Source organism: Zerene cesonia, chromosome 24, assembly GCF_012273895.1.
Source record: "Zerene cesonia ecotype Mississippi chromosome 24, Zerene_cesonia_1.1, whole genome shotgun sequence".
NCBI lineage: Eukaryota > Metazoa > Arthropoda > Insecta > Lepidoptera > Pieridae > Zerene > Zerene cesonia.
The window spans coordinates 4,617,809-4,628,006 of record NC_052125.1 but is presented as its reverse complement, the minus strand read 5'-3'; the positions used below and the strand labels follow the sequence as shown (position 1 = coordinate 4,628,006).

At 32.3% G+C, this 10,198-nt stretch overlaps 1 protein-coding gene across 4 annotated transcripts in view; it reads right to left on the bottom strand.

Annotated features, from left to right (window-relative positions):
- LOC119836509 (protein quiver) overlaps window positions 1-9,883 on the bottom strand; it is a 13,645-nt gene extending 3,762 nt beyond the window's left edge. The window contains exons 1-4 of one of the 4 annotated variants that reach the window (XM_038361871.1): window positions 9,687-9,883; window positions 8,444-8,506; window positions 3,538-3,597; window positions 2,323-2,370 (exon numbers count right to left, since the gene is read on the bottom strand). In XM_038361871.1, the coding sequence (XP_038217799.1) occupies window positions 2,323-2,370; window positions 3,538-3,597; window positions 8,444-8,468 (133 nt within the window). In that variant the 5' untranslated portion in view covers window positions 8,469-8,506; window positions 9,687-9,883. The remainder of the gene's footprint in view (window positions 1-2,322; window positions 2,371-3,537; window positions 3,598-8,443; window positions 8,507-9,686) is intronic. The other 3 variants (XM_038361873.1, XM_038361872.1, XM_038361874.1) reach the window with 3 other exon arrangements.
- Between the last annotated feature and the right edge of the window lie 315 nt (window positions 9,884-10,198).

Sequence of the window (10,198 nt, the reverse complement as noted above, 5' to 3'; positions counted from 1 at the left end):
ATATACTATATTACATCAACAAACTAAGAATACTTTAAAGGGTTTCTCATTTGACAGAGATTACACGTGTGATTTTGGAATATTGGCGGTTTTACTGATTCAGAGATTAATTTGGGATAATTTTGTTTGGGTTTATGTCTCATTTATTATGTGATTCGAAACTCAGGTAAGTTTTTTCATATTGGATTAGTTTAGATATTTTAAATAAGAGAAAATTTACAAATATTAAACGAATTTCCACAAAATAGTAAAACATATGTTAAAATTATTCATTTCGTTCATAAATGAAACGAAAATATAAACTGACCATTTACTTACATGATCCAAAGCACACAAACGGACACATTGATCGATACAATTACGGACATCACTAAAACTATACGAAATTATTTTATAACATGCAACGTTCGCAAACTATGCAACAACATGCAATGGGGAAAAGAGATTAATTTGTATTATACATTCGTAATTATAGTGCAAGATACTTTGATATTTTAAAAATAAACAGAGCGTAGGGAATAAATAATAATACACTTAACAAAGTTTAAAAAGTTTTGCCAATTAATAAACAAATTAACTAAGAAGCGTTTTGAACCGACTTCAAATAAGTGGGAGAGTCTCATTTGGGACTGTAATTTTTTCTTGCGTTTTCTTACTCCATGTGAGTTATGAATCGATTGATGTAAGTCTTTGTGTGTTTAATAGGAAATTCGTGTCATTTGCTCTCATTTTAGAATCTGGAGTGGTACCTCATTCTGAGACGTCGGTTGGGTTTTTTTGAAGGAAAGATTTATTATTTTAAATCGGCTCTTCTCTGTAGAAACTGCTTCCCGAACCGGTGGTAAATGTTAAAACTATGTAATGACAATTCAAAAGTGCTTCTATAAGAAGTCTAATCGAATAAATAATGTTTGAGTTTGAGTTGGCGTGTAGGCGGGTCAGTTAGACTCATTATAGCATGTTGTCGCAATTAATTATTGTGGCATTAACATACAACATGCATGGCCTTGCATTCACTTAAATAGGCAATGCAAATAAATTGAAGCACAATGTTATGGTGTACTTACACTCGTGCGAGAAGCGAATAACGAACACGCGTGTGCGAACAGTGCGCTCGCTGTTCGCTTTTTCGCCTTGAGATTCACGTATTTGTGTCAAGACAGGACTCTAGGCTTTTCGGACGTAATCAAAGCGAATGTGTAAATGCACCATTATGCATGCATTTTATATCTATCTATATATATAAAAGAAAGTCGTGTTAGTTACACTATTTATAACTCAATAACGGCTAAACCGATCATGTTGAAATTTGCTACAGTGATAGTTTGAGATTCTAGAATGGACATAGGATAGTTTTTATCCCGGAAATCTAACGGGAACTGGAACTTTGCCGGCACACACCAGGTCCATCTTTCCTGCAACTACGCGGGCAAAGCCGTCGGCGAAATGCTAGTTTTTAATAAAGCTTAGTAATAAAATGTTTGTGTAGTGTTACTCTGTTTTTTTATTATGGGTATAAATGAATGAATTAATGATTTAAATGTTGTTTGTCAGATATCGTCATAAACAAACTTGTGAGTGTGTGTGTGCATTTGTTGTTTATGTGAAATAATGGTAAAAAGTGGTAATACAAGTTGTTCAATTATGATTGATTTTCTATCTATAATTATTCATATAATATACTTGCACGCCATACAAAAACAAAGCTCTATAATATATTTTAAACAAGCTGTAAGCCGTGGCGTCACTCGCGTGATACAAACTACTCTATGTGCTGATCCAGACTATATCTGTACCAAATTTTATACTGATACAGCTGTCGTGTGTAAGACTAACAAACATCCATACATCCATCTATCCATACTTACAAACTTTCGCGTTTATAATATTAGTAGAATAAACATGCACCTAAACGCTAAGCTTGTTTAATATATGGAAACCCAGTCTACGACAAGATGAAGGATTTTATTAGAGTATTAAGTATTTATATTCAAAAACCCCACGTCAATTGAACCATAAGCACTTTGCTCATATAGAACTTATTTTATTTAAATGGTTTTTCATGATGACTTGTATAGAATTTTTCGTCCACAAATAAGTTTGATAATACTGGGGGGTTTGCGTTACGTCGTATAGCAGCACAAATTACAGTGTGGGACAGAGATAGTGTTAGACGAACTATACTTCTGTCTCTTTCCCACACTGGAATGAGTTGTGCTTTTAGACATCACGGTAACACTCCTGTAGGGTTTTTGAATGTCATAAAGCAGCATGCGAGTAAAAAAGCCCAAGCGTTGTGTTTAAAAATTCACTCATACTTACTTTGGCATTCGGCCTGAATAAGGGGGGTGAGTGTAAGAGTCCACAACGCTGAAAATCCATGCCAGAATTAGTAAAAAAGGGGATTGGCTGTATGAAACACGGCCATCGCGTGAATATTTCTCTCAATTAAAAAAAAAACCAATGACGTTCGAATTTTTTTCAATTTCGAATCAGAAATATTCACGTGCGTAAGAGGAAGAACAGAACTGTACATAGATTAAAAAAAAATTAAGAAAGAAATTTAGAATCCTGTCAATAACTGAAAACAACGTAAAATTTAGGTATAGATGTGCCGTAGACTGGGTAATATTCGATATTTGCGGAATTTGAGTAATTTTCAGCGTGTTACGTACAAAAACTGGTATTTCAGTTCGAAAATATATTTCACTGATCTCTCAAAATTTCGTTCAAAAAACAAATCCCAAAACTACAAATTGAACCAAAAACAATATCTTTATTTATAAATATAACTTATCTATCTATTTTAATCAATTCTTTTTTTAAACATTTACTAGTTTTTGTACATACAAGCAAGGAAAAGAAAAAAAACAGTGGTTTGTAATTTTCCCGCCAATTCATCTACAAATCCAATAATCTAATCTATGATCTACATCAGTTATTAACAGGAGGGAATCCGGGTGTAACCAATAGTGTCTAAATAACATTCATGCAATAATTTACCCATTCCTTTAAATGTCAACACGCATTCCTGTGGATTTAAACACGTGAACAAACACACTCAATAAAACATCGATATTGATAGGTTACGCGCAACACTACTGTTAATCCGTTAGCAAAAGTTTTTCGTTCTTAGTATGTTAGGATAGAAAAAAGCATGTATAAAACAAAATAAGTAGACATTTTATTGTACTGTCTGAAATATTTGGCTACGAATATTTTAGGTTAGGTAAGGTTATTTCTAGCACACACACACGAAACTAAACAATAACACACACATAAACACATCAGTCAACACACAGAAAATATCGAAACATATTTTGAACGGATAACTTTTAATTTAAAATGCTCTTTATCAAACATCCATAGTAATTACAAAAAAAAATATACAAATAGCAAAAAAAAAACTAAATAAACCGATCGTCATGTATAGTGATGTCAACGTATCGATAGATTCAATATCGATGCTTCCACAAATACAACACAATGTCTAACAACATCTAACGTCCATTAGAGTTCACTATCTGTTGACATTACCAGTACGTATGCAGGAATTCGCTTTTACTTGGTCCACGCCAAACCAGGACATGAGCAGAACTGAAAAATTAAATTATTCATATTATTTACATCGCTATTTCGAGTATAAGATATTAATAAACCCAATAGCAAGAGGGCCTGAGCCACAATCCACTGTTACAATAATGTAAAACCTACTAAATAAAGATTTATTATTTATTAGGCAGTGCTTATAATAAAATCGAAATTTAATTGGGTATATGGCAGATGTCATCTGTTTTACTGGTCGATTATCTTCATGGATAAGTAGGTGTAGAGATATTTTTTTGTGAGACCGGGAATCGAACCCAGGATCCCTCGGTTCTACGCTCACGCGTTAACTGTACCAAGGAAGCGGTGGATTATTGCTTAGGTTTCATAATTATTTCTTCAATTGCTAACTTTTAAAATGAATTATAATAAGTCTATACTAAAAATAGAAATCTGAAGAGTTTGTCTGTTTGAACGCGCTGCACTAAGGAAATACTGGTCCGTCATTCAATAATGTCATTAGATATTTTAGGGAGAGTAATATATATGTTTATGTACGACCTAGGTGAATAAACGGACGTGAATAGTATAGATTTCTAGTCTTTACAATATTAAAATGTATGAAGCACTTCAAATCCTTTTAGCACATAAAAACGGAGAGTTCAGAAGAAATTGTTTTACTGGGGCTGTATCACGTGGCCGAGAGGTCAGACGTCACGGTACAGCGAATGACGCGGCTTCGAATCCCGCCTCGTGATCGATTTTTCAATTCTTTAAAAAATTCTCGAGTACAAATCAGTACAGTATTTACCATAAATTAAGCCTAAATTAATCCTAGGTAGAAAAGACGGGAGTCAAATAAGTTTTTTTTAATTATGATTTTTAATTAACCTAAAAGAAATGACAATAAATGACTTATCAATGTAGTGGTCGATGTCAGACTGAATTTAATCATTTTATTTCCTTACGACTAAGATTCGAGACGCATGCTAAGCTGTCTAAGCTAGAGCTGCATTTATGCAGTTTGCATTCTGGTTATATTTTGGTGACGTAACCAATACGTGTGTATTTCCATAAATAAATGAAGTGATGATTGGTATATGTACAAATAAAATAATTTTTGTTTCTTTCTAACTTACGTCAAATATCTCGAAAATGACAGGGATAGTACGCTGATAGGATGTCTATGTTGACTAATACTGCAGTATATGTCAAAAGACTTCAAACAACAGTCATTTATACTTGATTTAAGGCGTTTATAAATACATTTCCCGTGGAAATATAAGAACATAGGTGTCGTGAAAGTGGGCATCTACAAATAAATACTTGGTTTTACTATTAGTTTATTTTTATTTTATCTATGGTTTTACAGGCAATTTATTTGTAAATAGCACTTAATTTTATGTGATGACTCATAGCTTGTGCTCAAAACTGTCGTCAGCAGTTTATGTGATTATAAATAGTCTTCTATTTAAGACTAGGATGGATGGCTGCTTTAGTATATGGGATAGTCTCTCTCTCGAATATATTTTATAGGTTTTTGATTGAGTATTGAATATAGGCTAGTTTTAACACGCTTTTATTAGCTTCACCTGTATGTTTGTGTAAACGACGTCCTTAGACTGGATTTGATTTGATGACCCACTTTAAACGGACGAATTTTATTTAAACTTTGTACACTTATCAACGATCGGTGAAAATTCACTATACAATAATTTCACGAGTTTATAATATTATCTGATTAATCTTGAATCTATCATTGAAGCGTTTTTATTAAGTTTTTACACTTATCAGTAATTAGATATACGTTTATGCTCAACGCCTGATCATATCAAATACGAAATGTTAACGACCCGTTTTGTATCAGTAAAACAATAATGTTGATTTATTATTAAAGATTGAATTTAGAGACGGTTTCATTTCCCAACGTGCCATAAAACTGTCCCATAATGTTTAGTTTGTTTTAGTGTAATTTTTAATAGTTAGTTTGCAGTGTAGTCGTATTTTACAGCTTCTGGCGTTGAAACGGTCTGTTGCATGAATTTTGTTTAAATATTACATTTAGTACTAAAGCTATTTTGTAATTAATGTATCAAGGTCAGCTCTGGATTCCCCCTAGTACGTATATAGCAATTACCACTCTATACGTATTCAAATATAGGAATATTAAAATCAATCGGTGGTTTCTGAGATTAGCACGGCAGGACAGAAGGAACCAGGGTCAAAATTGCCCACCCGATACACACAAATGCCGTCCCGTGAGTCTGTGATTATAGGAACGTCAATGACCTTTACGTGTCACATGACATTTAAAAAATACGACTCACTTATAAATCCTTTTTACATTTCAATAACGGTCTATTCCTTTTGCCTGATATAACATTTTTTACATTAAATTTCTTAAATTAAATTGAAAGGGATATTCAGAAATATATTATGTGTGTATAGATTCCTCTCCAAAAATTTTTACCCGATATTGATAAATAATTAATATTTTCAGGATATTTGGGACAATTGTTTAAATATTTTATAATATAAACTTGGTTCAGTGAAGAATCTCCACAACTGGGAGTCATGCTGAGTTTCCAGAAGCCCTGTGTTCATGTTTATTGTGGGAGTCGAGCACGCTTCGGCACGAATTGGGCCAGCTCGCACCGGGGAAGTACCACACCCCCACAGAAAACCGGCGTGAAATAGTGGCATGCCACTGTATTTCGTACGGTGAGTGGGGGAGCCGGAGGCCCGTTTCCTTTTCCTCACCCGTCCCATTCCTTCCTTTTTCCAGTCGTTAATCCATTCCTTTTCCCTTACCCCAAAAAGCGGGCAGCGCATTCGCAGAGGCCCTACCTTTGCGAATGTTCATGGGCGGTGGTGATCGCTTACCATCAGGCGAACCACCAGCTCAGTTGCCCGCTATGACATATAAAACATATAAAAAAAAAACACAACCATAAAACTAACCACTTCTTTGTACTACGTTACTTGTTGTCTACGTCTCTTTATTTTCTTTTCAAGGTTTTATACATAAATATATGAAGTAAATAGAAGTGCCGTGTCTTATACGTATTACACCGTGGCTTAATTTTTTCGGTGACATTGTTTAAAAGTGGGTCAACAAAGGTCATGTTTTTTGGCGTCTTCCAACGGAAGAGTTGTGTCGCTGTAGATAAGAAGTTCATTCATTACACGTAGTATTATATTATCTGTGGTTATATTAAGCCGTCCATAAATAACGTCACAAATTTTACGTTTTTAAGCCTTCTTGTCACATGTGACGGCACACATATTTATATTTATACAATGAAGAGATAAATTATAAAAAATAAAGAGAATGAGACCGAATTCGTAAAATTCGCATATTTACTGCATAGTATAAAACAAAGTCACTCTCTCCTTCTGTCCCTATGTGTTCTTAAATCTTTAAAACTATGCAACGGATTTTAATGGGTTTCTTTTAATAGATAGCGTGATTCAGGAGGAAGGTTTATACATGTAATAACATTTATTAAACTACTCCGAAGTATTAGTAGTACATATTTAAAAAAAATTGACGTAACGTTTCTGAAAACTCCCTAAGTCAAGCCTCTTATCATTCAATTATATATTTCGGTGATACCCTATATATGGGTTTTAAATTTAAGATGATTATAATTTAACTTTAGTATTTCACGCATAGTACACTATTTAGCGTAAAACGAAACACACTTTCATATTTATATGATTAAGCATTAACCTAAAACGTGAAATCGATGACATAGCCTATTTTTAGGTCTCACATTAAATATTCTAGGTAATAACAATATATTTATACTTTAGACTATTACTATAAGTAATCTTATTATACGCTGACGTTCTAGTACTAACTTAAGATTGTGTATTATGATCTTAGGTTGAATACATTCCCACGTTAGGTACAGGGAAGGTTTCACATGTTCCATTTATCAATTTTTGGAGGGTAGTGGAGGGGAGTGGAGAGGAGTTATCAAAGTAAAACGACCAACAGTATATAAAATATATGAAAGCTTTGAATCATGTTAACAATAAAGACGGTATTTTCTTTATTAGAAATGAAGACAGACAGACGAGATAGACAATGTCCGGGCTTTACCCGCATAGCTCTCTTACTCGTGGGACCGGGATAGACGCTATCGCCCTTTCTCGGATTTTATTATATGCACCAAATTTCGGCCAAATCCGTTCAGAGGTTTAGGCGTAAAGAAGAGACCAACAGACGGCCAAATATGTCGCATTTCTAATATTAGTAACAATCATAAATGCAAATAATAATTTGAACCGCTGCGTCAATCTTGCTGTACTGTGCTAATGAACCATCGATCCTGATGCATATTGATTTTTAGTTCTATTTTGTTCATTTTTTGTTTTGTTACCATTTATATCAAATAGTACAAAACCAAATTTAAAAATTCAGATTCAATTTAAGACGATGGCACGGTGTAAATTACCGCGAAAACAGTTTTGTAGGTTTGGCAATTAATGACTGAGTTAAAAGCTTTTTTTTGCTTCTCAAAATAAATACATTAACGATTTTATTTCCGCCATTTCGATTTATTGAAGATTTGATTGATCATTTGATTTAATGACAATGAAAATCGCATTAAATTCAGTTGAGCGATACGTACACTTTCAACAAATAATAAGCGGACAAGCTAATGAAGTTATTTCTTTTTTTTTTTCTTAATAATATTATGACTAGTGTATAATATGCTAGAAGCTATTCGATTAAATTAAAATGTAATTTACAAAATCATAAACATTATAGCATTTAACATAATAGGTGTATGTTAATTGATAACATTTGATATTAATGCCCTCTAAATTATGAAGTAAGTATACAAATGACATTTAGTGGTGAAACATGAAATAACTCAATAATTACCTGGCACAGGGATAATCCAGCGCATCTTTGCAAGTCACCGAAAGTTCAGCGGGCTTCAGAAAACTGTCATATCACACGAAATTGAGTTTAATCGATTTATTAGGTTTTCTATGAAAACTTCTTACCTGTCTTACATAATGTTATATAATTAGTCATTCTATTGAACTCGTCGTAAATCATAAAAAACGGTTTTATTTGTATTTTTAGATTTAATTAATCTTGAAGAATATAAAAGCGCTCGTATATATATCTATGATATTATTGTCAGTTCATAAAACAAGTGTGACTTATAATTTGGCAGAATGATTGTTGGCTCTGTGCGTTGTTAAATAGCCAATAAAAAAAGTTGAAACAATAAAATCTGACAGATGATAAGGCGGGAGTCCAGACGTGTCATAATCACACCCATTTTATTTTTAAAATATAGATAAAATTAGATGGCAGTCTAATTTTATACATTTGAATTTGTGTTCGTGCGTCAGAACTTTTTTGTGATTTTTATGTGACATCAAAGTGGCTAGTATTTAAACTTTTTTTATCTAGGTATATAATAATCACTACTCCTAGATATTTTAATGATATTAAAAAATGTTGCAATGTATATAAATTTATTTTACATCGTTTTATTTTTTATTTTACAATTTAAATAATAAATAATACTAAAAATCTAATAAAATGTTAATTTTTGTATTTTTAATTTAAGAATATATTACGTGACTCTTGTACCCAATAGTATAGTGTATACTTGTTTTCTTTTAATTTCTTTTTTTCATATTGTGGTTAGAAAAGAGATGGCATAATTCTTTAAAAATATGTTACATTACAATTTAAGCAAATATTACAAAATTTTTCATATACCTATTCAGCATAGTAATGGCTGGTTGAGCGTGATTTTTGAAGAGGGAAGAAATCTCTTAATTTTGTATCGTGTAGTATACAGACCTCTATAGCGTAAAATAATGCAAAGCCCTGCGCAGACAATATTGATTTTGAGTCTTGCGTGAAGCTTTCTCCTACTGTTTACTATTATTTACGTTATTAGCGAGTATTTTTTGAAATTATGTAAACTAAAATTGCTTCCCGTTTGAAATTGATGTTGAAGAATGAATAATACGATATATAAAGCTAATAATGTAATTTCATCTAAAATTTCATTAATAAATTGAGACTGGCTGATTTCTAAATGTATTGGAATTGAAGTTACACATATATTTTTTTTAATATTCAAAAATAGAATTCTTACCGATAAAAATAATGAACATTGTACACAGCACAAGTTTTTCGAACGCACTGTCTGTTATAAAGACGCGAACATATTGGTTGTTTTTATTTATTTTTTATTATAATTTAATGATGTCTCATAACGTTTTTCGTGTGTAATTTAGTTTATATTCCATGTTTTTATGAGTGAATGCGTGCAGCGCGCTCGACGCACATTGGCGTACTGGGTTGACAGTCTCGTAGATAAAATTACCCCGGCTGACAATGAAATGGGACGTATTATCGATTTGGTTTTATAGTTTTTGAATTCTTAAATCCGTTTTAAGGAAAAAAATAAAGGATTCCATAGATAATAAGACGTGTATCATGAATCGTTTCACATGGTTTCATTAAATTTTATTGATATTTTTTTTATACCTCTAAGTCTTAGAGTTATTTACATTTGTTATCCTAACAATTAACAACCTGATAAAAACCTTGCTATTATAGAATAACAACTATACAGCAAAATTAAAATGTTAGGCTTATAGGCTA